At 41.0% G+C, this 26,583-nt stretch overlaps 1 protein-coding gene across 5 annotated transcripts in view; it reads right to left on the bottom strand.

Moving 5' to 3' along the window:
* LOC125899761 (partitioning defective 3 homolog B-like) overlaps positions 1 to 26,583 on the bottom strand; it is a 265,237-nt gene that overhangs the window by 124,092 nt on the left and 114,562 nt on the right. For 2 of the 5 annotated variants that reach the window (XM_049594275.1, XM_049594277.1), the window contains exons 14-17: positions 21,002 to 21,137; positions 12,842 to 12,947; positions 12,158 to 12,294; positions 7,001 to 7,045 (exon numbers count right to left, since the gene is read on the bottom strand). In XM_049594275.1, coding sequence (XP_049450232.1) covers positions 7,001 to 7,045; positions 12,158 to 12,294; positions 12,842 to 12,947; positions 21,002 to 21,137 — 424 coding nt within the window. The remainder of the gene's footprint in view (positions 1 to 7,000; positions 7,046 to 12,157; positions 12,295 to 12,841; positions 12,948 to 21,001; positions 21,138 to 26,583) is intronic. The other 3 variants (XM_049594276.1, XM_049594278.1, XM_049594279.1) reach the window with 3 other exon arrangements.

Raw genomic sequence — 26,583 nt, forward strand, 5'->3', positions numbered from 1 at the left:
GTTCAGCTGTTTGAATTCTGTGTCGAAGAATGGTTGTGAAGAGCTAACGTGGCAGCGGCATGTAGCGTTTGCACACATATGCACAGGGAAGACACAAAGATGTACCGCTCTCCCTGTGATAAATTAATCCATCAATCCACATCAGCCTAACAAGGTGGCGTTCAGGTTAAATCCACAGCAAAGTCTGCAAGAGCCACAGAGACCGGGAAACAATGAAAAAAAGAGGAAAAAAAGTGGGGGGAAAACTAGAGTGGGATGAGAAAAATGAGGAGACAATCACAGAGTGGGGGAGAGAGGGATATAGAGAGATGTGGCTCTCTAAAGACGCAGTTTTGGCAGAGTCTTGTCAGTGTGTGACTGTCGTAGTCAAAGTCAAAGTTCCACTAGGGAGAGATTCAGACAATGGACTGCACCAGCCTGCCACAGCATCACATCGGCCCCCCGACGCACACACACTCGCAAACACACACGTTTTCAGAGAGATGTTGTTCGTTCTAAGCTCCTCTGCATGTCTGTCAGCCTCTAAGCCTGAATGGCGTTGGCAAGCAAGAGACTGAGCGAGAGAGCAAGAGAGTGACGGGAAGAGAGGGATGGCGGTGGGTTGGAGGAACCACAATTCGCCAATACAAAGACATTAAAACAGAAAACTACAACAAAGGAGACGAGCATTTTGGCTGTGGAGTGTTTTCATAACATCAGTTTACTGCTTGAAAAATGTGACTTGTGTGTGTAGCTTTGTCCTAACAAGTACATTTCCACAAAATGAGACCATTCTGCCACTCGTCACCTCTTTGAGAAGCACCTGTGTTATGACTTGTGCGACTGCCGAACACCCACACACATTTAAGGGACCCTTTGTTAGAAGTGCATAGCTGAAGACATGCGCACGCACCCTACTCCCCTGACTCACACATACACAGATCATCACTTTCCCCCCTTTCCCCAACAAGCTTTTCATCATTCCTGTGGATATCCATTGCTCACCATTTATTTTCACAAGGAAAACATCTCTGATACACTGATTCTGGGACACATAGACACACACACACAGAGCTCCGGGCAGTCCCCATCACCAAAGGGAAACACGTGAAAGAGCACACAGCTGCAACCGTTTGTTTTATGTCCCGTCAGCAGTGTGGTTTTGACTGTACTGTCCCATTTAAAGTGGCTTTCAGAGAGTATGGGTCTACCCTTTAGAAAGATATGGACTGATATATTCTGGATCTTTTTCTTTCTGTTTTTCACCACGACAATGTTCATATCTGTATATTATGACAGTGACTTGAATGATGTCTCATTAGAATGTATTAGTGTATTTCACGTGTTTCCTCTTCCACAGCTGATTTGATTTATTACAGGAATGACTGAGCTCTTATTTCACTGTGCCATTACAAAGACATGAGCCATGTCTGACCACAAAGCCACAAACACACACACAACACACACGAGTAGTGTATTTACACAAATGTTTATTGTGTGTTGGTGTTTATATGTTAGATTTATAAATGACAAATATTGTTTTTCTTTTGTAATTTAGTGAAGGGAGTTTCAAAAATTCCCTGAGCTGCAGCCTCCACATACGGGAAATGCATTTAGTCACAAAAACACACTCGGTGACACACACCCGCTCACTTGCAGGGAAGGTTTCCATGCATGCATGCGCACACACACTTTGTAAAATGCTCTCCCATTTCCGTCACTTTGCATCTCAGATTCTGCAAAATTATAATATAATATGAAATCTTCCAAGGTTCACATTTTCCACAGGATGATGGAGACTTTCCATTACCATAACATTACCATAACGGTAATAGTTCTGTGTGCGTGTGTGTGTGTGTGACCGTGTGTGTAGTTGTGGTGCAGTCGCCCTGTGGTTTCTTGGGATGTGGAGGGAAAGACCGTTGCTGGAAGTGAAAAAAAAAAAAAAAATCCTTCCCAGAAGTCATTGTCTTTACACTCCTCACTTCCCAGGGCCACACCCAACACCCGCCCCTCTCTCACCAAAGTCCATGCAGCTGTCTGTCGTCCCAGCGAAGGGTTGTTGGAAGCATTTCAGTTATAAAAAAATACATTAGAGCAAAGGAAAGTGGGTTGGAAAAAACTGTCACGCTTGCCAGACACACACTCTCTTTAACAGCTCTCTAGGCTTTGTGGCATTGTAAAACAGGAGACACATTGACAAGCAACAGGTACAGGGAATAAGCTTATATTAAAAAAAAAAAAATCTGGAAATCAAACAGGGGGAAAATAATATGGGCCCTTAAAGGATTTACCGGACATTCAACAGGCATATTAATGGGGACAACACAGCTAACATAAGTTGGAAACTATGGTCAGACAAAATTCAGGTCAGTTTGAAATGAAAGATGCCAGATAATGCAACAATAAATCAAACAACTCTGTTGAACTTACTGAAAATTGCCATGTTGCCAATGTTTTAGTCAATAAAGATAGAGTTACAAGACAAGGTAAATCTTATAATGTATTTTTGTTCTGCAGTCAGTATGTTGTAGACAGACATTTTGAAAACAAGCTATACACCGCAGCGCAATAAAGGAGAGAAAATTGAAAAAAATTAATTCCCCTTTTACAAGAATGGACTAACAATTGGACAAAAAGGAAAACTGTCATGGGACTAAGCCTCCCTGGAGCAACAAACCTCCAAGTTCAGGGTGTATTATGTTGATTATGTGAATATATTTTGACAAATCACAATGTGTTAGTTGCACCATTAAAGTACAATATCAAGAGCCCTGCATTATTTCTTAATCTTGTGACCCTGTCTTGCAGAGAGGTATAGAGCCCCTGTGGACATGGCAAAGAAAAAAAACAGAAGGGTGAAACAAAACAAAAAAGTTAAAAAAAAAATGCAGGAGCAAACTAGCATTGAAAACCAAAATCTAATCAGTTCACCACTGAGTCCAAGTGAACGTTTGTGCCAAATTTTATGAAATGCCCTTCATGTGTTGTTGAGATCTTAATATATAATGACGAACTCTGTCTGTCTGTGGGTGTGTCTGTGTGTCTGTTCCACATTTTTCTCCTCACTGACTTGGTCAATCCATGTGAAATTTGGCACAGTGGTAGAGGGTCATGGGAGGATGCAAATGAAGCAATATTACATCAATTGGCCAAAGGGGGGCGCTATAGCAATTGAAATTTCAAACTTTGAATGGGCATATTTCATGCCCCGTATGTCATAGAGACATGAAACTTTGCACAGAGATGCCTCTCCTCATGAGGAACAAATTTGCCCCAAGAACCCATAACTCCCATCTGCATGAAACTCTGTGAACATAATCTAGGGACCAATATCTGAAGTTCCCTCTTGGCAAAAGTTGGAAAACTTACTAAAACTGAGCTTCTATAAGGCAATGAATATTGCAGAGGGCGTGGCTCATCACATAAAGGTGTATAACAGCTCAAAGGTTTCACCGATTACCACACAACTTTGTAGGCATATGACCACACATAATCTGAGGGGACCCCTCTATTAATGACCTGATCAAACAAAATGGGGGGCTAGAGAGCTAATTTCTTATCTAGGCCGAACCGCTGTATCGATTTTTACTAAACTTGGTAGATATGTAGGACAGGACGCCTCAAGGTGACTGGAAAAAATTGACTCTAATTGGCAACTGGGTGGCGCTATAACAACAGAAAATGCTTAAAAATGGCTGAAATGCAACCGATCGCTGTGGCTCCCCCTGTGGCCGGATGTTGTTGTTTTTTTCTCTCTAATTTTTGGTATGACTAAGTCATGGTACGGTATGCTGCTGCAACAAGGGCTAGCCCCACCTTTCCCATGTGAACTACCAGTGTGCCCCACTTTTAAGTCAATACAACGTATAAACACTTTAACTATCTGCCTTTCAACATGCTACCTCAACTACTAATGTACAGTTACAGCCCACTAACTATCCCACTATTGGCAATGGTACTACTGTACTTTCAATAAAGCAATCGTACTATCAAATTCACAAGAACTCTGTCTGAATACATTGTTCTTCTTAATGGGTTCAGCTGACTATTTAATCTGACAATTTCCTATGACCTGTATCCCAAACACACACCATGTGAAACTGTATGTGGGCAAAAAGATGGGGGAGGAAAAAAAAGTAGATGGGTGAAGAAGCTGTAAATACTTTTGCACTCTGCCGGGAAACTTTTGGAAGGCCCTCCAAAAACTTTTTTACTCATCTATTTTTTCTCCCCCATGTCCCCTTCAGGGCTCCGTCGGATCCCTGGATCAGACTCTAGTTTTGAACATTTAAATATACTATAAATTAGCATATATTGTGCTAACTAGCTGGATAAATTTGCGTGAATGGGGGCAAATTGAAGCCCTACAAGAATTTTTGCCAGGGTATCTGACCACGTTCCATAATTTTGCTGCACTTTTCATCTCAAATTACCAGCGGCATTTCCCAAGCTTGCTTTATTTCATCCACTCAGTTCTGTCGGTGAGAGAAAATGTGCTCTCCAGTTATTGGAATACAAGAGAAAGTCATTGACAATGAGAATGATCTCACTTTACACCTGTAAGCAATTCAGAGTCATTCAAGGCCTTTTCATTTTACGGTTTTCTGACAGAAAACAGGGCCATTCAAACGTTGACATAGTTTATAAAAGCTGACAAAATCATCAGCAGGTTGCTGACAATCACAGGCTTCGTTGTGGAAACAGCCAGAGTCTATGACACTAGAGTTGTACAGCATTTGTTGTTGTTTTTTTTCTTCGCACAAAGCCTTACCTCTCCATGTTTACCATTTCAATCCCTCTGAAGTAATCCTCTTTTCCTGCACAAGATGTTCCTCTGCCTTCCTTTTTACATCACTATATCTTGTCCAGAACACATTTAACCACTGTCCCAAGTTCTGGCTCATACAGCATGCTTTTTGGACTATGGTTACACTTAAGCTCCAAAGCCAAGATGAGAAATTGAAAATTCAGAAGGAACAAAAAAAGAACAGGAGAGACATTTCTGCTTTATTGGGGGTTCACTCTAATAAAATAGGTGTTAAAACTCTGCCTTACATTTTTTCCATATCTTGTCTTTTATACTCCTGATATCGCCTTTCTCGCTCCCTTTAGAATGGTTATGGACCTAGTACATAAAAGTCAATACCACCATGTGCAGCAGAAGGTGGAAAAAGGCCGGATTGATTGACAACAATAAAGTAGCAGACAGCAGGACCGACACACAGAGAGTGAAATGAGGTAGAGTGCTCTTACATTCAAGTAGCTTGAAATGAAATGGGGGTGACCTCAAGGCAAAGTGAAAAATAAAAGTTTGGCATCAAACTTTTTTTTTAGAAAGTGTGTGCAGTCTACTAAAGTGAGACATTTTGAAGCATCAGTTATCTATTCCCTTTTAGATGAGCGTGTCCTCCCTCCGATCTTGTTTCAATGTTGTACCCTTAAGAACAAGCTTGTCCATGTGTGTCTTTCAGAAGTGGCCATAGTCTTGTCCTTCTCTGCTCTCTCCATTCCTGGAAATCTTACTTTCATTTGCACTTCTGACAAATTGAGGAGATAGATGTGGAGGGAGGTAGAGGGGAGCTAAGTGTATAGGAGATAGAAGGGCTAGGATGCAAGAGGAAAAGTCAAGTGGCATGTAAATGCATCTGGAGAGGGGGAAGAGAAAAGGAAGGAACATGGTAGTGACTTTGAACACAGAGTGATGATGGAGGGGGAGACAGAGAACTGAAATGAAGTGAAAGGAACAGCAGAGGTTGCTTTGATTGCTTGCAAAATGAAAAATCAAACTGGAAGAGAGGACAAAGACGTCACAGTTTCTTCAATACATAAGAATATGTATGTGTATATTTTGTGTATACTTTTTGTTTGCTAACACTTTTTATTTTATAGTGGTGGCAAATCATAAGTCAGCAGGGCTAGTCACGTGCATGCAATTCATGCTGATAAGGAATTTAGTCCAAGTGTGCACTCTGCATACAGACACAAACAGATACACACATCTAGGGGTTTTCCATTAGGACGTTTGGCTGCGCCGAGTCAAACCACGCTGCATCTATTCACGTTCCCTTTGTCAGTTTAAACATGCTGAGCCACACTCAGCAGCACCTGACACGGACCATCTCTGGAGCAGGGCCAAAAGCACACCAGACCACCTTCAAGCATGTAGTGGTAACGTCTCACTGACTGAAGCCACACTTGGCGATGCCCCTTCTGCGACTGACTGATGTTCCCTTTCAGCCATATAGGAGTGGTGTTAAGTTACTGCTGATGAAAACCCCACATTCCCTTATTTTGCTGCTTCACAATAAAAGCTTTTCCATAACAAAATAATGGGGGTCTTGAAATGAAATGAGTTTATCACTGAATTAGTGGAACTTTGTTAGCGGTTTTTCATCAATAAAACAAGTCTACGTATACAGCAGGAAGGAAAAATATAAGCAGAACCAGCCAGAGTAAGATGTCAGATAAAGAGCTGCAGACTTTTACTGCCACTCTGCAACCAGCTCATCTCCAACAGGTAAACTTCTTTTATTTGCTGTGCTGCGTGTTGGAAATATACATGCAGCAAAATAACAAGGGACTTCAGCAGTGGACCACCTCGCTGCTTTTAAATGTCACCACTAAAGACAAGCTGTGTTTAAGACACACCTTCAAGCAGGTAGCCCTGTTTAATGGAGATGCAGATCTCTGCCACGTTGGGCTGACATGCCAAGTCAAACCAAACCAACATGTGAGTATGTAAAAAACGTTAATAATTTCTTGTCATCTTTAGGTTTGTCCTGAATGAGGATCCATTTGGAGAAACTGTGGCTGTGTGCGGTGTACAATTTTACTTAACTGTTTTCAGTTCATTGCAACCATTTTCTTTGGGTCCGTTTCTCACTTTTTTTTTTATTTATTTCATCTCTTTTCCTGCTTTTACACTTTTTACACTGCACTTTTGTGAGTGTGTTTCGGCACCTCTCTCTGTCTGTGGCATTAATAATGTGCAGTTGTGAGTTGTCTGTATTTGCCTTACCTGCTGCATTTCCAACCATGGATCCCACGTTGCTCTCATCTGCAACTGAAACAAAAGAAACACATGTTAATACACATACATATACTCACACTTTGCCTTGCTGTGTCCTCCCTTCCCTTGACTTCTGCATTTTTAATTTATCATTCCCAGCTTGTCAAATGTGCCAACGTCAAACTGCTGTCCACATGTTCGTTATCCATAAAACCTTAAAACCCATTTCAATCATACTGCATTCCTTCTTCTCAGCCTCTCCTTCTCTCACCATCACTCTCTATTATTCTTTATGTCTTGTTTTACAAGATGGTGGAGTAGCCACTCTGTTTTCCCTCTGATGTTAAGTCAGCTTCACTGCTACTGAAGTCATTTCCCTTCCTCCTTTCTCACTCACTTCATTTGTCATTCACCCTCCCTTCTTCCCTTCTTCTGTTTTTGCAACTACCCCTCCATCTATCCTTTTCACCCTCTGCCCTTTACCCTCACTTCTCTTCTCACTGTTTTCATTTTTCCTTCAGTTACACCTATTTCATCCTCCCTCCCTCTCTCCTTTGATCACCATTCTCTCCATCATTACTCCTTGTTAATCCCCTTTCACTTTCTGCCTCTCCTACGGTCTTTCTTTTGCTTTTTTCTCCCTCCCTCCTAAAGCCACAAAGTATGCCGATGCCGACAAGGAACACATTGACTGGTAGCACATACAAACACACACACACACAGACCACAGAAACCAAACAGTAACATGGCTTCTCCCTGCAAATACTTTTCTAATGAAAACCAAGCCTAAAGTGTAATTCTAGCTGCTTGTGTGTGTCTGATGGCATCTGTCTGCGGTGAATCAACATGACTGCTTCAGCAGCCTGGTAGCTTGTGGATCACGGTGTGTGCGTGTGTGTGTGTGCCTACTTCAGCAAATCTGTAGATGCCACGTGTGTGATACACATAGACACATGTTATTAGGAAAGGCTACACACACACTTTTCAAAAATTAAGTTTGAACTAACATAATTACTAACATGTAATTCATTCTGATTAGATCATACAGAACTTACAGAGCCTTATCCCACACCGAGTTAGAGAACTGACGTTGTTCTCCTCATATCCGCGGTGAATGAAAATTAAGAACAAAACATAGAGACAAGCAAAGGGACAAACACTCACAGAGGCGAAGGCAGAGGGAGAGAAAAAAGAGACAAAGACGGAGAGAGCGAGGAGGACAGTGAGAACCAGAGAGGGAGTTCAGAATTTGGAACCAATCTTAAACCATTCTTAAATTTTTAATTGGGCTGGCTCTGAAAATGAAATCAGGACAAATTAAATAAAAATGAAATTATGTAACTGACCCAAGAATTAAATGCTGACGATGCTTTCTGTTCCTCTTTCTTTTTACTTTACAGAAATACACACACACGCTTCAACACATACACAACAGCCAAAACACACCATGGACAAAAACCCAAACAGCACTGATTATTATATTTTCTTAAAATGTAGTTTTCGCAGTGCACAGAGCACTTTTGTGACACTGATGAAAATCTTGACAATTAGTAATTACACACTATTATCAGCAGTTGGATGACACGGTGTTAAAAGACATTAAATGCTGGAGGGTTTGAAACCAATAACCAAGAGGTCTGCTTGTTTACCTTAGGAGGGAAACAAATTACATTAGCCTTTCTGAAACTCTAGTCTGACCTGAACTGCTTGCTGGCCTGTTTTTGTCTAAACAATGACATTAAGACAAATATAGTTATGTTTCCATGACAAGGTCACCAACAAGATCATTATGAAAAAAAAAAGGAAGATAGTAAGTGGCTACATTTACAAGCGTTGGAGCCACATGTATTCTGTCCTTATTAAAGCAGTTCTACTGCAGCGCTGGCCCATCAGAGGTAACATAACACAAGAATCTAAGATGCAGCCGGCTTCACTCATCATTAGTTCTCAAATCAAGCTCAGGCGGTGTTGTCCAAGATGGTCGAGGAGCCTAAACTGTGTGACACCACCTGATTTTGAACATTTTAATGAGCACTTCAAAGCATCTTTAGAGTAATTCAGCCACTAATTTGTGCCTCTCCAACTTTACATTTTGCATCGCAGTATGAAGAGCACATGAAACAGATGATACGAAGAATATTTTACCTTTATGGTGGCATCTGTGTTTGTGAAAAAATAAATAAATAAATAATGTTACACAAGACCAAAACGTGACAGCAATGTCATGTTTATATGACATCGATAGAGCTTATATGACTTTGAAAGACTAACTGCAGGCATTTACATAAAGTACTAATGAGCAAAATCTGATTTCCATATGGTTACGCAAAGGCAAGTATGCTGATAAAGAAACATTTGCTAATTGATGCTCAAGTTAGCTGACTTCATTACCTCATTAGCAACTGGGTTTTGGATCATATTTTTCAGGGATTACAGCAGGATTTTAGGAGGTTCAATGCTCTCTTGTTATTAATATACTTTATATTTGTTTCTAGAACATTCTTCCTGTTCTGTTAAAACTTAAAACACTGTACATTACACCTAAGACACATCCAGGTAATAGCCAAAGCAGACACATCACATCACAACACAAAAGGCATTGTTTCTAGATCTTTCTCAACTTTGTCACAACTGACAAACTATCTTATTAATCATAAGATGATATTTTGTGAACTTTCATAGTTCTGGAATATACCTTCTGGTGCTACTTGAACACAACTTTGGTAATGAGCCCAGGGTCATTTCAGGTATTTTATCACCAGACCATCAGACCCAGCCGGGCGTGACCAGCCCCCCACATGGAATTATACAAGGTACAACTCCAAGGTACAACATCAGCTCCTTCGACTTGTCCCCTGTAATTTAATCCCTTTTGTGCCACACTGAAGCCGCCTCTGCACCATGTATAAGAGTGATCAACAGCAGGAACAGGACAACACCTCACATTCCGTCCAACACACCAGTTCGTCTTCACTGTAAAACACACTCCTTCTCTCCTTCTCTCGGCAGAGTCCTCTGCTCTGTCAAACCTGCATTTGGAAAAGGAGCCTCCTGGTTGCATGGTGCAGTATTGAGGTCATCCACTTTAATTTCAAATGCATGTACAATGGCTAGCCATATGCTAGTTCAGCTGGTGCCCATTCTTCTCCAATTTGTTTTATTGATTTTTACTGATGTTTACATTTGAAAACCCTGGTGAGTTGATTTTCTCATCCCAACGAGTGACTCGCAGACACACACCACCACCATCTAACACCAACCACAAAAAGCACCATTAAGACTTGCAAAATACACAAAAGAGCCTACATTTATCACAGATTTAGCAGAGCTGACAGAAAGGCAAGTGGAAACATCCGCGCCTACGTCACAGAAGCATCCACCAAACGTGCAGTCCTTTTACTCCAAGGAGTTTCAGAGTTTACTGTGATGGATGGCCAGCAAAGCCCCAGAACCCAACTTCGACTTGCTCACAGCAGGCTTTCTCCAGCACTCTGTAACAAGATCCGCGTATTTAGCCTTTATGCCTTTTGCACTTGTTGGCTTCTTCAATCTGGTCTTCCCAGGGGACAATAAGTTCCAGCAGTACCACTTGCTTTGGAGACCTCTATGTTAAAACAATGTCTGGGTGGAGAGGAGTAGTTGAGATGTTTTCCGAGAACTTGAGCTGCCTTCCTAAGCTGACTTGGAGCTGCCAGTCCTGTGCGGTGGCAAGAAGCCCTCCCAGAGGAGCTAAGCTGATAATGTGCACTCTTCCCAGCAACGATGAAGGTGATGAACTGTTCGGGGGCGTGCTGATTCTTGCTGTTTTTATAACAATGGTATAATAAAAACTAGTTTTGGGTACTTTTTGATACAAGATTGAATTTATGTACACCCTCTTAGCTTCCAGCATTTTAGTCTTGTTTGTGATGTGTGACAAAGCTGTTCTCCTGAACTTTAGACAGACAGAGGCTGGACAAGAAGACGCACAGCAGAGACAGACCTAACAGGATGTCAGGCTACTTCAAAGGGAGGACATTTCTGCCCAAAGATATAAGGTCCTCCACTCAAAACTGGACATAAAACATCTTAATCTTAGCTAAATCCTGTTCTTTTACTGTCACTAAAGAAAAAGGGGGGAGACACACGTGTTAAAAAGCTGTTATTACCGCTGCTTGATGGTTCGGCAATGAAAACACGTCATGCCATTCAAGCAATAATGAATTAAACCCTAATTTGTTTGTCACACATTTAATGGTGATCAAGTGTGTAAAACACAAAGATGGTGATGTACAGACATACAGTACATACCATCAGCCTGTTACTCATGTAGAAATGGATGTCTGTGCTATTCAACTTGTCTCCTGCTCTTTTGTCTCTCTCCCTCTCTCATTCACACACACACACACACACACACACAAACACACACACGTAGTGGAGCCAGTTAAAGGAGGAGGGCTGAGGGAAGTGACATTTAAAACAATAAGCTTTTGTTGTGCTGCGCCATCCACTGTCATATTACACAGATGTATGCATGAGCACAGACATAACTACACACATACGCATATTTCTAAAGCTGACTTTTTCAACAATCACTGAAATGTCACTGAACCCTCGCTTCAGAGTATCAGCAATCAGAGAGCAACAGGTGACAAAGCTGACATGGGAAGCAGGATCACAGTGGCCGCCACTTTTTTTTTCATAAATAAAAGATCAAAATGAAGCTCAATTAAAATCCTGTGACACAAACTGTGACCCATTCTTATTTGTCTTAGTCAGACATTTAGTCAAATAAATGAGAGTTGAAAGAGAAAGAAGAGGGAGTATTTGGGTAACTGTAGATTTATACATGATAAAAAGCGTCACAGCTTGATATTCCTACAGTGAGATCTGAGTGTTCTCCAGACATTGGAGCGGTTTTAATGACAGAGAAAATCACTGCAAGGCAAAGAGACAATCAAGTGTCTCTCCACTTTCAGAACTCATGCAACAGGCAAAATTGGTTCCCCCATGTGTGTGGTTGTGCACTATGCAGTGCGTGTCTGCAGAGGTGTTAGTCTGCATGTGGCTTTGAGGAGCATGCCATCGGTGCAGCAGCCATGCATCAACAGGAACATTTCAATTTCTCTAAGGATAAGATGCATGCAGCCACCATGCAGAGCAGATAAACAGAAAAAAACTCCCCACCAGTGTGCTGCTGATTCTGAGTCGTACCCAGGTCCATGCTCTTGGAGGCTTTAACATGCTGGAACTGCCGCTGGTTCTGGTTCTGGTTCTGGGTAGGAGACTGGGGCTGAGCTTGGCTGGAGGTGTGAGAGGTTTCCCTGGAACAAATTAATTAACCAGTCACTACAAAAAATGTTGTTGGTAGATCATTATTTCTTAACACGCTAAATTTTCAACCCTTAAGATCTCTTACTTGTTACTATCTTCTAAATTTATTCATTTTTGCAGACAACATGAATAGAAATGCTAATCTAGCAACAATGATTGATGTAATTGAGACTGCCTTACTGTGTTAAAAGCAAAGCCATACTTTTGAAGCATAACAATGAATAACAAAATATTTGGCAGCAAAAGCCACAATGACAAATTAGTTTGAAACACTTAATGCAAAACACATTAAACATGACTTTGCTAACTAAATGTTGAAACGAGTGAATAAAAAACAAAGACAACTGTGATCTAAATGACTAAATGAGATTGTTAAAAAGGACAGTATTATAGTGCAATCATTTTATTCTCACTGTTACTTACTACGTTTTCCACTTTTATCACTAGTTCTGGTTTATAATTTAGATTTGCATGTAAAACATGTATAAAGCACTCTGTGTGCCAAGTGTGAAACAAAAGACAAATACTACCACACACCTTTCCTGTAGATAGGAGTGTTGAGTAGAGTTGCTGAAGTCAGTTTCATGTACATACAGCTCCCCCTCCTCTTCCTCATCCATGTAAGAATAACTTCCATTGGTCACTGAAAAGCAAAAAAAAAAAAAAAAAAAAGCCCAAGTCTGCTATGAGGATATGAAGTGTGGTGAAATGATGCAGCAAATCAGGACGATTTTTAATAACCGTGGCTGTCTTTTCTGGAGCACAGCAGCTGTGATTTGCTCAAATTAATTTTGGTTACAATAAATAGCCTACCATAAAGCAAAACCCATTTCTCCAGTGCCTATTCATATGCTAAATATGTTTTGAACACCCATTACTTCACCACAATACAGTGCAAAACACTTCCTTCTCAATCTTCCGTGACACTGATGAGTGTGTTAGTAGGTGTCTCTTGCTTTTCCAGGTCACTTAAACAGCTCAGTCCTCGTTCACACATTGGCTAACCAGACTCTGTGCTTTCTACAGACAAAACAAAGCACAGTGGTGTAGAAGTTTTACATCAGTTTACTGTATCACATTTAGCACAGCAATAATTTGCTGTCTTTCTTGTGTTCTGTTTATAGAGGAAGTGATGGAGTGTTGTAACCTGGAAACATTTTCAAATCAAATGAACAATGAGGGTTCAACAGGCAGGCCACTGAATTAGCTAGCATAGAGCCTTTCTGACCAATCCAACAACAGTAGGACAGGACTCTGCATGTGCTGTGTGTGTTTGCAAGCATCACAGGGCCATGCATGTACATACTGTCTTGAGCACATGGATGAATATTTACTCTTTATCCAATGGAAAGTCCATCAATTAAAACTTACCTAAGCTGCCACAGTAGTGAAGTCACCTTTGAAGCCTACGGGATAATTACTGATTATTATTATTACTGAGTATTTGATACTAAAATTACAGTTACCTCCTTGCCTGTTGCAGGCCTCCACCAAGCAGTCAAGTTGCAGTTTACATCCATCTGTTCCGGAGTTCTCAAGTTAAATAATGGTCAGAAAAGTGTTATTACAGAACTATGTGATGTCACAGTGAGGTTGACCTTTGACCTTTCTAATATAAATGTAATCGTTTTATCCTATTAGACATTTGTGTCAAATTTTGTCATAATTGACCATTTGCTAAGCCCTGCTCCTTTGTGATGATCTGTTAAGCTGTTGGAGCACGCATGGAGCCACACTAACATACACACACATTCCCAGAAGACATATTATCATATTTTTGGAAAAACAAAAAAGTGATTTCAAAGAGAAGCATACAGAAGGGTCACCAATATGTGTTTGAAGGATTTATCCATAATGCCAAACTCACTAAGCGGTGAAAACAGGTAAAAACGATGAAGAAACCCAGAAGCTAAGGCCTAACCATACAGATTACAGTGTACTTTGCCGATTTACAACCAGCTATGTGTCATCAAAAAGTGTGCAGATGAACAGTGTATGGCTTTCCCCTATGCTGCCAGCTCCTGCACCTCCGCTACTGGATGGGCAGGGAGCTCCAGGAGAAGCCAAACACCGTTATCTGCACACACTGTGATGACACACAGCTGGTTGAATATCGGCATAGTTTCCTTGTTTCACCCCACTGTTCTTGTAAAGCAGGGTAGGTCTTTATTCACTGCTGTAATCATTAAAAAGCAACAGCAGTATGTGTATACATTCAGTAGGCTGTAACTTCAGTAGCTAGCTAGCTAACCCTACACTTTTCAGGGTTTGAGTTTGGTTTTGGAATGGGGAAGAAATATAAATCTCCTTCCAACCTCTCCAGGTAACAAGTATTGCTATTACACATGCCCCTGGCACAACGTTTAGCTCGAAATCTGCAAAACCAGCTTAAAAATGAAAAAAATCTGAAACGGTTGCATTAGAGTCTATAAAGCACAGCCATGTAGTTGTCTGAGCTTTGTCAGACTGACCAATGCTACGCTATGATTGGCCAGTCTGCATTTGAGGGTGGGGCTAAGTGAAGGGTCAATTACATATTCATGTTTAATTCAAGGCCATAAACAAGTCTTGTAAGGTCAGAGTGACCTGAACCTCAGAACCCTGCTATCAGTCTGATGACGGTAAGCCTCTGGGGGTAATGGACAATATTTGAGGTAAGCAAGTAAACATATGGGCAAAGACTTCCTCTTCAGTGTGCTGGTCAATCAGGCTAAACTAAATAAACAGACATCTGCATATGAATGCAGATAAATTTAAAAAAAAATAAATAAATAAGTAATTTGTTCTTAGATGATAGCCCACTGGCCCATTGGTTCTAAGACTGCATTTCACTGAATGTGTTCTGCCTCTTTTGTTCTTCACAGGGACTGTTTACATGACACTCAAATGTGATTGGTAATACTACTCGGACTACAAACTAACACCAGAATGCCTCCGATACCAAAGTCTTGTACTGTTACCCACAGATTCTGCATACATATGCAGACATCTGTTCACAGAGATTACAGTTGGCCTTGACCTTTGACCACCAAATTCTTATCAGTTCATTCTTGAGTCCAAGTGGACGTTTGTGCCAAATTTGAAAGAAATTCCCTTGTGGCATTCGTAAGAGAATGAGACGGACGGACAACTCAAAATCATAAAGCCTCTGGTCACAGCTGCTGCTGCTACAGAGACTTGAAAATGGGTGTAGGACGCTCCAACCAAACACAGACACTTCCGTGGAAATGTTATTCTAAACCTACTCCATATTTGTTTAAAAAGTGGGTTAAACCTAAACTCATTTGAGAGCTTTACTGGCAAAGGTCTTGAGAATAAAACTAGAGTGAATGAAAGGCGAGACAGACGGAGTAAGATGGGAAAAAAAAGATAAGTAGTTGGATGAGGAAAAATATAAGGGGCAGAGAAAGAGGATGAAAACCACACAGCAAATGCAGCTGCTCTCCATGTGCAGAAGTAGCTGCAGATGTAGCTCAGAGATATGGCTGCGTCTGCTTGATAAACGAGTTTATGACAACTTGATACACAGACACACAATCCACCCGAGTGCAATTTACATACAGTCATCACTTCTCAAGAGTGCCTAGCTGCCACACAACACACGCTGGGATTATTGTACAATCGTCTCCGTGTGTCCTTTATGTGCTTGCATCCGCATGTGTGACTGGAAGTAGAGATGCTGGAGCTGAAGAGGAAAACAGCAGCGTCTGAAGATATCACATCCTCTCATCTCTATTTCTCTCTCTCTCTCTCTCTCTCTCTCTCTCTCCCTCTTTCTACACTAATCACCTGCTTTATTTTTCTTCTGGTCCCATTCTTGCAATCTGATATTTTGGCTGTCATTTATCTCTCCTTTCAGATCTCTCATAAATCATTTTATCTCCCACTCAGTTTTCAGCCTTTTCTTTTTTTTCTAAACTTCCTCCCTCCTCCTCACTGCCAGCACCTTAATCAGCTGAACTGTCAAAAACACATTCTTTTTTAACCTCACTCATTCATACACACACACACACACACACACACACACACAATCTCTTCTCACTGACTACCCCTCTTTGAAATGAAAAAAAAAAAAAGGCCGTTTGTTGTGTGGATAATAGATCAATAGCAGTTTGCTCCAATAGCAGATATATGAATCCTCTTCTTTTGCACTCAACTTTTTCTTCCTCCCGTCTGTATTTATGTACAGTGTGTCTGTTTAATCATCTCTCTGTTTTTCTCTCTTCACACACAGTCTCCTCCATCCCTTCCCTTTCCTCTCTGCGGGGAAACCAGTGTGTCAACACTTTTACACAGAAATCCTATGACCTGTGACAATTCTGTTTACATTCTTTGAATTAAATCCTAAAAAACAAGGGCCTATATGACTTAAGAGATGCTAAAACTTTCCGGTCAGGGTCAAGTATATTTTGCCTGGACACAGTAGCATCCCCGAAGGGTAGCCACCCCCACCCTGACACATGCCTGGCTCCCCCTCCCGAAAATTATTGAAAACAACCAGAGGCCTCTATGTGGTGTTTTTAAACTCGAGTGGATTTGTTCACAGTAAATGTTTTGCTCCTTAATATCAATATACTTCTTTAATTTAAAGCTGTATATTTGTCTTTTTAAGGAAAAGGACAACCAGCTTATTTGAAGAACTACGAATCGCCTAGCATATGAATATTTAGATACATAACACAATAAAACAGGATTGTTGTGGAACTCAAAATGTTTACTGTACAGGTCAATGCTGACAGATATTTAGAAACATTAACTGTAACATAAGAAACCAAAGTATATCAGTATGCGATTCCCTAGTCGCATTGACATGCTTTTCAGGTAGCCTATACACTTCAACACAGTGATAGAATTCCTGAAATTCAGCTATGACTTCTGGTTTTTGTGTGCCACCTGAAAATTATAGTTGGCCCGTCTGGCCATCCTCAATAAAAATTTCTAGGGGCGCCACTGCCTGAGCAGTAATCTTATATCAACAATCCAAGACAGCATGATGAACTCACTGTGACTTAAAATCCATGGAGCCTCCAAAGACAATATCCTCCCTTCTACACTGAAACCAATTTTGATTTCTTATTAAGTGATTTTTAATATGGAAAAAATGTTACTCAAGTTGTGATAGTTTAAAGATGACAATATTTTAACAAAACAGTCATGATCTGTCATGTAAATATTTCTTGACCACTCTAAAATAGGCTCCAAAACACTGGATCCTAAATGTCCCACAAAACAACTTGACAGCAATTACACTCAGCCTGGTTTGTAAATGTCCGTGTCTTTTAAACTCTGCACCCCCTAGTTTGCAACACAGTTAATACAATTTGAAAGGCAACTTGAGAAAAAGCTCCTCTACAGCCACAAAAGACCTTATACAAGTGTTTTCACAAGCTGAGTAGTACCAGCCATGATGAGTTAACTGATGTTCACGTGTAAAATCAGTGCTCCTTTAGTGAAAATACGCACACTGTTATTATAGAAGGACATTTTGGTGTTCCATAACAAAACTAATGCACTTCAATGACAAAACCAGGTAAGATTGCATAACATTTGAAGACAGACTACAACTGCATTTTATTTTAGTTCTTCGCATCAAGGAGAGTAACTCTCAAGAGAGTGACAGAGAGGAAGAATCACGGTAACAGACAGAATGAGATGCAGCGATGGATAAGAGATGAAGAGGCTGATCTATAAATGCAAAAATAACACATCTGCATAAATACATATGTAGGGAATCATTAAACTCAATTTATTCTTCTGCAAAAGCACACATCGGTGCAAGAAAATAATTTCTTCATTTTCATTTGGACTTCGCCGCCAAATAAAATGGATTCAGTGTGTGAAATAGTTCATTAGGAGAGTAAAATACCGGCAAGTGCACACACACAAACAAGTACACACCAACTAATAACAACCGCATACGCTCACAGAGTCCGAGAAATGTGCTTACTGTATACTGACATACACACACACCAACACAAATGTGTGTGTGCTGAGGTGAATTTGAACAGCAAAGTGTATTCAAGGTCAGAGCTGTTTACCCGATTCAGTGTAAACACTCAAAAACAACACTGTTTGAAACTGGCCAACAGTCCCTGAACCAACATCAACCCACACACACACGTGTACGCGCACACACACAGATACACACACACACACACACACACAGCAACCATTAACACATTTCTAAATAGGCACAAATATCCCTCAGAAACAAACACACACTTTTTAACACAAATACACACACTTTTTAACAAACAGGCACACATATAGGCAGATACCAACAGTAAGGACAACACAAGCATGTTTTCAGTCAGACAAGCATGATCACTAACACACAAACACACACACACACACAAGCACATACAGATAATATAGGAGTAGGAGTGTATTGAGTTAGTAGAGAGAAAAAAAGCGATATGAAGCAAGAACAGAAATAACTCTTTATAACAGGCCAAACCAAGCAATAACAAACAAACGGAGCAACCTTGAGAAAGATGAGAGAGAAATAAAAGCAGGGAGGGAGAGCTGGGGAGAGAAATGAAAGGGAAAATAGGGGCAGAATAGTCTCTAATTAAGGCTGCAGTGTAGATGGCAATATCAGTTTTGTTTGTGTTTGTTTTTAGTTTGTTTTATCTCGGAGACATTGTTTATTTTTCATGATTGTTAAACTTATTCAGTGCCTTACTCAACTTATTGCAAATGATATGCCCACCTTTGATGCACCTTCAATGGCAAAAAAATAAAACAAAAAAACCCACACTAATAGAAAAAGTGAATCATGTTCTGATAAAATCAGGGATGGAACAGGGTCGGAGTAAAGTGGGACACTGATACGGGGGGGAGCATCGGGGCACGACAGTGTTCCAGCTGAGGCTTTTGAAAATCTAGATTTTATGGGAGAAAAATGTGTCTGTGTAGCTATTCTACGCTGTGAAGTGTGTGAGTGTGTGTTGATGGTGAAAATGTATCAGAAATGAGCAATTAGTGGGGAGTGATTTTGTAAAAGCATGCAGGGTTCTCCCAGTAAATTCCAGCCTTCTCTACCACTGTGTTGGATGGAAACAGCTCTGAAAGTAGAGGTAAAAGCATTTGGGGATACGTCTTTGTTAAGTGCAAACAGTCTAAATGCTCTAATTAGCAGTTGTGTATATGGCAGCATTTTTCCAAAAGCTAGTAACCAAGGCCCAAAATAAATGCTTGAAAATGGACCATTTTCTTTAATATAAGAAAATAATCCTTAGTGTCGATTACCAGTTACATCATGGCCCTGTGGGTTTTTAATAAACAGTTCAGAAACAAGTGATGTGCACACTGTGCTTCATACAAATGTTAATACTATTCTTTAACTTTAAAGAATAGAAAATGATCGATGTGTTGTTCTTCCTTAAACATATCACTGCCCCGCAATACTCAAATAGCTCTTGAATTTCATTAAAATGCAGAGCACACATCAGCAGACTATAAAATCATAGTATCTGTAAAAATGAAAAGGTTAACCTCCCTGGGTTATGTGAATTTTGGGCTCAATGTCATTTTGATGACACAGGTGCCAATAAAATACCAGAGTTTTGATACTGATAACATTTGTAAATACCAAAGTTTGAGCAATATAAACATGCATTTCTACAGAAGCCTTTTGTCCATTTTACAAAATATCCCAAACTTGATGCATGAGTTTTTATTTGCTACCCAACACAAACTTAGCTTTAATAAAATTCAGTCTCAAATTAGCAGTGTATCCTGATTTCCTGCTTTAGATCAGAAATGTCTTTTCTTTATTTTAAGAAAACCTTCGTCACCACTCATAGTTGGTAACTTTGCACTAACTGTCCTGTCCTGGCTACATGCTGTTTTTGAGGTAAACTGATATGCACAAACCAGGAGAGACAAGATACAGAAGCCCCTTTTACACTGCCTCATTAAGGCGGGAACTTCCCACCATTATGCCACCTCTATTCTGTATAAAAGGTATAATTGCGGAATGGGGGTGGCAGAGTTGTCTCGCCTTTGGGCCGGCAGGGGAGGTAGTAACAGAGCCAAAATACATCTGTGTAAAAGGGACAGCTGGCAGGACGGAGGAATAGATGGGACAGGTGTGACGTTTTGATGAAGTGTTATGTGTGCAATCCCCCAATGGGAGATTTAAAAGCAGCTGATAACAGTTAGCAGCTAACTCAAACAAGAAGAACAGTGGCCGAAAATGTCTGCAAATTGGGAATACAATAAAGTTTTAGAGCATCTTAGCCTCCAGAGAGAGGGTGAGATAAGCTGCCATACACTGGGATGGTAAATGATGGTTACTGCCATGGTAATGCCATTGTTACTGTTTAGAAAGTACTGCTGATAGGTATGTCATATGTCCAAGGCCGACCTGTTGTGTTACACATCATGCTCGTCACACCTCTTGCTTTCGGGATGCTGTCATGCTGTCTAATATCATGCACTGAAGTGGCATGTTGCTGTCCTTGCTTGGTTTTGTGTAAAAATGTAAAGATAGCAAAAAGAAGGGATTCCGTAGTGGCCCTATAGCGTGATCTCTGTCTAAAAAGGGCTAAAGGGACATAGGACAGGGCAAAAAAAGGACTGTGCAAGACTCTTAATGAATAAATGGAATTAAACTTAAGTTAACCTGTATGTATGTCTCCTGTCTGTTGCCTGCTGATCAAACACTGATGAATAAAAAAAAAATGTACTTACCATTAGATGCATAGAGAGAGTTGTTCACCATGGGAGAGTGAATCGGGCCGTTCGTCTGACCGTTCACTGGACCCACCGGTCCCGACAGGCCAGAGGAGCTGTCAAATGAGCGATTGGGTGACACCCCGTGTTGATCCTAAAACACAGAGGAAACAAATACTACTCAACACTTATGGAACACATTTCATGCAGACAGATAACAGTCAGTGAGGGCTACCTACATTCCCATTTTTAGAGCAAGCAAAAGCAGCTATGATTAAATCAAAGCTTTAATAAAAATTGAAATTAAGTCTGAAACAAAGACATATATGAAAACCTGTTATTAAAATGTTTGATAATTTGAGAACACTGGTGTTTTTTTCTTGTAAATGCCTGGTATGTGGACTGCATTTAAATGGAGAGATGACCAGAGGAGTGAGTAAAGGCTTTGTCTATTCAAACACAATTAGGTGTCAAGCTGATGGAATAAAAAGAGGAAGAGGGAAACACTCAACAGACAGTGAAGGATCAAGGTGAAAGAGGGGACCCCGTTTCCCATGGCCCACAGGGTTGTAACTGTCTTCAACAGCGCTTTCTGTGTGTGTGTGGCAACGGCAGTCACACTGACACCTATCCCCTCGAGGGATGGCCCTCTTAAGGCCCTGTAATAATGTGTTGATGTGTCTCTTTGTGTGTGTATTATTTCTTTAGGAATTTCATTTGCATTTATTTGTCTTCTGTGTGTTTAGAAAACTGTACGTATTCATTAACATGTATACATATGTATGCCATTCTGGCTGTGTGGTTCAGTGTACTCAGTGTTTCTCTGTGTGCCTGCCTGTCTGTATAGAGTTAGCCTTCAACTCAAACAACAAAGAAGACATCAACAACAGTACTGTGTGTGTAATAAATCCTCCTTGTCATCTTCCTCTTGACCCCCCGCCAAGCACCAGCTCCTGCCCCTCGTCCAGCTTCCACCCATTCCCAGCCCAGGACACATCACTCTTCAGTGTGTTAGAGGTCCTGTGGGCCCCCCTCCCCTCCCTGGCTCTCTCCCAGCACACATCCCATTAGCCTGTGTCATAGTGCAATCAGATTACTCTTGAAAAACAAATGCTTCTTCAGACAGCAAAAAGAGGTTACTGAGGTATAAAAACATTGTTTTTAGATACAGTCAAACATGCCAGGGACGTTTCTGCAATACATTACCTTGAATCTGTTTTCCTATGTTATTTATTTTTACTAGGGACAGGGCTGCAACTAAGTTACTCATTTTTTTTCCTGTGTAACAGTGTTAACCTGTATTATCTATCCACATAATAATGTAAACCAAATAACTGATAAAATCTAAGCAACTAAATGAATAAACCGAAAATATTTAGGATAAAGTAAAATGGTAAATAGCATATAATGTGATATAAATCATTGGAAAAAGATCTACACTAACGTAAAACAGACAGAAAAAGCAGTACATCTGCAAGATTTAATTTTCTATAAAAGTTAGAAATGGAGAAACTGCAACAACCAGGGCACCGGTGCGGAAGAGCAGCTCCAGATTATGTCCATGAAACCTGTGCAGAGCGATACTTATTTAGCTTGGAGATAGAGGCTGTTTGGACAGTTACTGAATGAAAAGAGCAGCTGCATAAAGTGAGAGATTAGAGAGAGCTGGCTGAAGATGAATACAACAAGAAGAACTGAGTGAGAGAAAGAGCAAAGGACATAGAGTAGAATAAGAAGAAGAAGAAAAAAAAAGATCAGACAGTGGAAAAGAAGTAGAGTGGTCCACTTCTGAAATGTTTAAAAGCATCAATACCGAAGCCCAAAAAAGGCTTTTAAGGTACAGTCTCTTATCTATCTGCCTTTATCTTCCTCTCTTTTTATCCTTTCTTTCCCACTCTTAAGAGAAAGAGGGAAACATCTTTGATGTTGCTAACAGCGTTCACCATCAAGCTATTGACAGGGGAAGCCCTGAGCCCTGCGAGCACAAGTGCACAACGACATGCACACTTAAAGTAATGCAGTTTAATACAACTGCCTTACAATAGATCCTGCATGACAGTTATTATGTTCAGTTTTTATAGAGGTGTTGAAATTTTCATTTTGAAGGCGGTAGTTTGTGGTGCAATTTAACTGTACTGCAGGGTACAGCTAATATTTGGTCCAACCCATGTGTCAATGAGGGGAGACTGGTATAAATACCTATTAGAGCCTGACGGATACAGGGTGACTCCATAACCAGGAACATTTGCTTTTTTAATTCCACCACCCACTGTTTTCCAGGAGCCACTGTCACAAAAATCAGAGATAAACTCTTCATCAGCGGCCCTCTTCCCACACTCGGCCTCAGTGCAGAGCGGTTCAGTCGGCTCCTTCAACTCCAGTCTTGGCTCCGAACCGCCTGCATTATCCACAGGTTTTATTTCATAGACAATTTTAACTTATTTTGGAACCGCCCCTCCTTTTATCAACATGACGGACTTCACCTGAGCAAGTTAGGAAGCCGCGTGTTAGCAGCCAACATACAGCGTACCGTACACACAACGCCACTCACACATGCGTGACGTGCCACACCCCCTTCTCAGTGCCTGCCTCTTCTTCTACGGAGCATTCTGCAGACATTGCCTCCCGCAGCTCCCACTACAGGCTCCAGCTGCCACTAACCTCTACAGACAATCCCTCCTGCTTTCCTATTGCCCCAACTACTGGGCTAGTCTCTACTGTCCCACAAACTCCCACCTTCATGCCCGTAGTAATGAACAACAGACATCACAAACGTCAAAACCACACAACCCACAAATTTAATTATTTATTAATTTATTATTATTATTATTATTATTTGCAACCACTGTCACAATCATCTGTCTGCAAAGCTGGTCCCAAGTCTCTTAAGCTGGCATTGTTGAATGCTCTCTCGATCAATAACAAATCATTCACGCTGAATGATTTTTTCATCGCTAGAGATTTAGATTTCATGTTTTTCACAGAGACCTGGCAAAGGGATGAAGATTATGTGTCCATGAAGGAGCTATGCCCGCCTAATTGCACATTCATATGTGCCCCAAGGACCACTGGCCGCGGTGGTGGCCTTGCTTTGTTGTACAAAGACAGTTTCTCCTCGAGGAGAGTGAATTGTGGAACTCATTTGAACTGCTTATTTACAAGTTGGCCGCTCTGACCCGTTTTATTGTATTTTAATTTATCGCCCTCCTGGTATTAATGGTGCCCTTCTGGCTGAATTCAGTGACTTTTTGGCTTCCATCACTAAATTTTAAAGAATTTTAATGCTTGGTGATTTTAACGTGCCTGTAAATGACACCACAAACTCCTTTGCTAATTATTTTATAAATCTCACCGAATCTTTTCATTTTGTGCAACATGTCAATGGCCCGACACACATTAAGGAAACACGCTGGACCTTGTTTTTACACTTGGTTTGGACATTGATTGTATCGTCTCTGAGGAGCTGCCCGTCACTGATCACAACTGCATCCTGTTTAATTTGTCTATTATTTCTGATTGTTCAACCAGCAAGCGTACAAAACTCACCCGTATGTTAAATAACCTCTCGGCTGAGAAATTCTCATTCGCTTTTAACAGTGTGGCGCAGCCTGTTAGTATTAATGTTGATGTTGACTCCCAAGTTTTAACTTTTAACTCACACTGCTCTGCTATTCTTGATAAGATTGCTCCTTTAAAGCCTCGAACTGTCACCGCAGCTAATCCCACTCCCTGGCTGAACGACGACATCCGCTGCCTTCGTCGTAAATGTCGGAGAGCTGAGCGCTTGTGGAAATCAACCAAGCTTCATGTACATCGTCTTTATTTTAAAGAACTGTTAGCAGAATTCACTTCTGTTGTTAGGGTGGCCAGAGCCTCTTATTTTAAAAATCTCATCATCTCCAACAAGAGAAATCCCAGGGTCATTTTTGACACTATAAGTAGCATTACTGGTGCGCAACCGCCTGCTCTACCTGTGTCCTCTGATGAGGACTGTAGCAATTTTTTAATGTATTTTGTGAATAAGGTTGCCAGTGTCAAGGCCAGTATAACACCCTCCTCCTCCTCCCTTCAAGATCCTCCCAAACAACAGTCAATTATTGACAATTTTTCACCTGTCTCCTTACAAGACTTAGCAGATCTTGTGTGCACTATGAAGATCTCTTCTAGTCCACTGGATATCCTGCCCACAACTTTGCTGAAAAATGTTTTCAGCACTATTGGTCCATCTCTGCTCTCCATAATCAATAGCTCACTGGTTTCTGATCGTGTCCCGTCCCATTTCAAGCAAGCGGTTGTTCAGCCGCTTCTCAAAAAGCCCAATCTGGACCCTGATGTTCTTAGTAGCTACCGGCCCATTTCCAAGTTGCCCTTTGTATCTAAGATTCTAGAAAAAGTAGTTGCAAACCAGTTAGTGACAGCGTTGAACAGTTACAATATCTTAGATAAATTTCAGTCCGGTTATCGTCAGTTACATTCCACAGAAACTGCTCTTCTTAGGATCTCCAATGACATCATGATGGCCTCCGATGCCAGTAAATCCACTATCCTGGTTCTGCTTGATCTCAGTGCAGCCTTTGACACTGCTGATCACCACATCCTTTTAGACAGGCTGAGGGACAGGGTAGGAATCTCAGGGACCGCCCTTCATTGGTTTAAATCCTATCTGTCTGATCGATCCTTTTCTGTGGCTGTTGGCCCTCATAAATCAGAGTTTGCCCCCCTTTCTTGCAGGGTGCCCCAAGGTTCAGTGCTTGGGCCTATTCTCTTCACGCTATACATGTTCCCTCTCAGAGATGTCATCAGCAATTTTGAAGGTATCTCATACCATATGTATGCAGATGACCTCCAGTTATATTTTTCTTTTAATCCTGATAGGATCAACGGAATTGATTCACTGTACGATTGTATGAATGTAATTAAGGACTGGATGTCTTCTAACTCCCTTCAGTTGAACGCAGCTAAAACTGAGATTTTAATTATTGCACCTGATGCCTCAGCATCTAAAGTGGCCAGCTGCTTAGGGTCCCTCAGTGCAAATGTGCGCCCCAAGTTGAGAAACCTTGGGGTCACATTTGATCAGGCCATGCTCTTCGATGACCACATCAAAACTGTCACTCGCTCCTGCTTTTTCCACCTCAAAAACATTTCCAAACTCAGATCCATGTTAACTTATTCCAAGCTAGAAATGATCATCCATGCTTTTATTTCCTCACGTCTAGATTACTGTAATTCTCTTTTCACCTGTCTCAATAAAACTTCATTAGACCGCCTCCAACTAGTCCAGAGCGCTGCTGCCAGGCTTCTGTCCAGATCTCATAAGTTCACTCACATCACTCCAGTCCTGGCATCCCTGCACTGGCTCCCTGTTAATTTCAGGATCCAGCACAAGATTCAAACCATCACTTACAGAGCCCTCCATGGTCAAGCACCTGCATACTTGACGGATCTGGTGTCCTTTCACTGTCCTGTCAAGTCACTGCGGTCACTACCTCATGAGCTGAGAGCGGTCTCTTCCGTGGACATTTTTAAAAAGCAGTTAAAAACACATCTGTTTAGGCTTGCGTTCCATTAATTGTCCATTGTATCATCTCTGTATTTCA

Source organism: Epinephelus fuscoguttatus, linkage group LG13, assembly GCF_011397635.1.
Source record: "Epinephelus fuscoguttatus linkage group LG13, E.fuscoguttatus.final_Chr_v1".
Taxonomy (NCBI): domain Eukaryota; kingdom Metazoa; phylum Chordata; class Actinopteri; order Perciformes; family Serranidae; genus Epinephelus; species Epinephelus fuscoguttatus.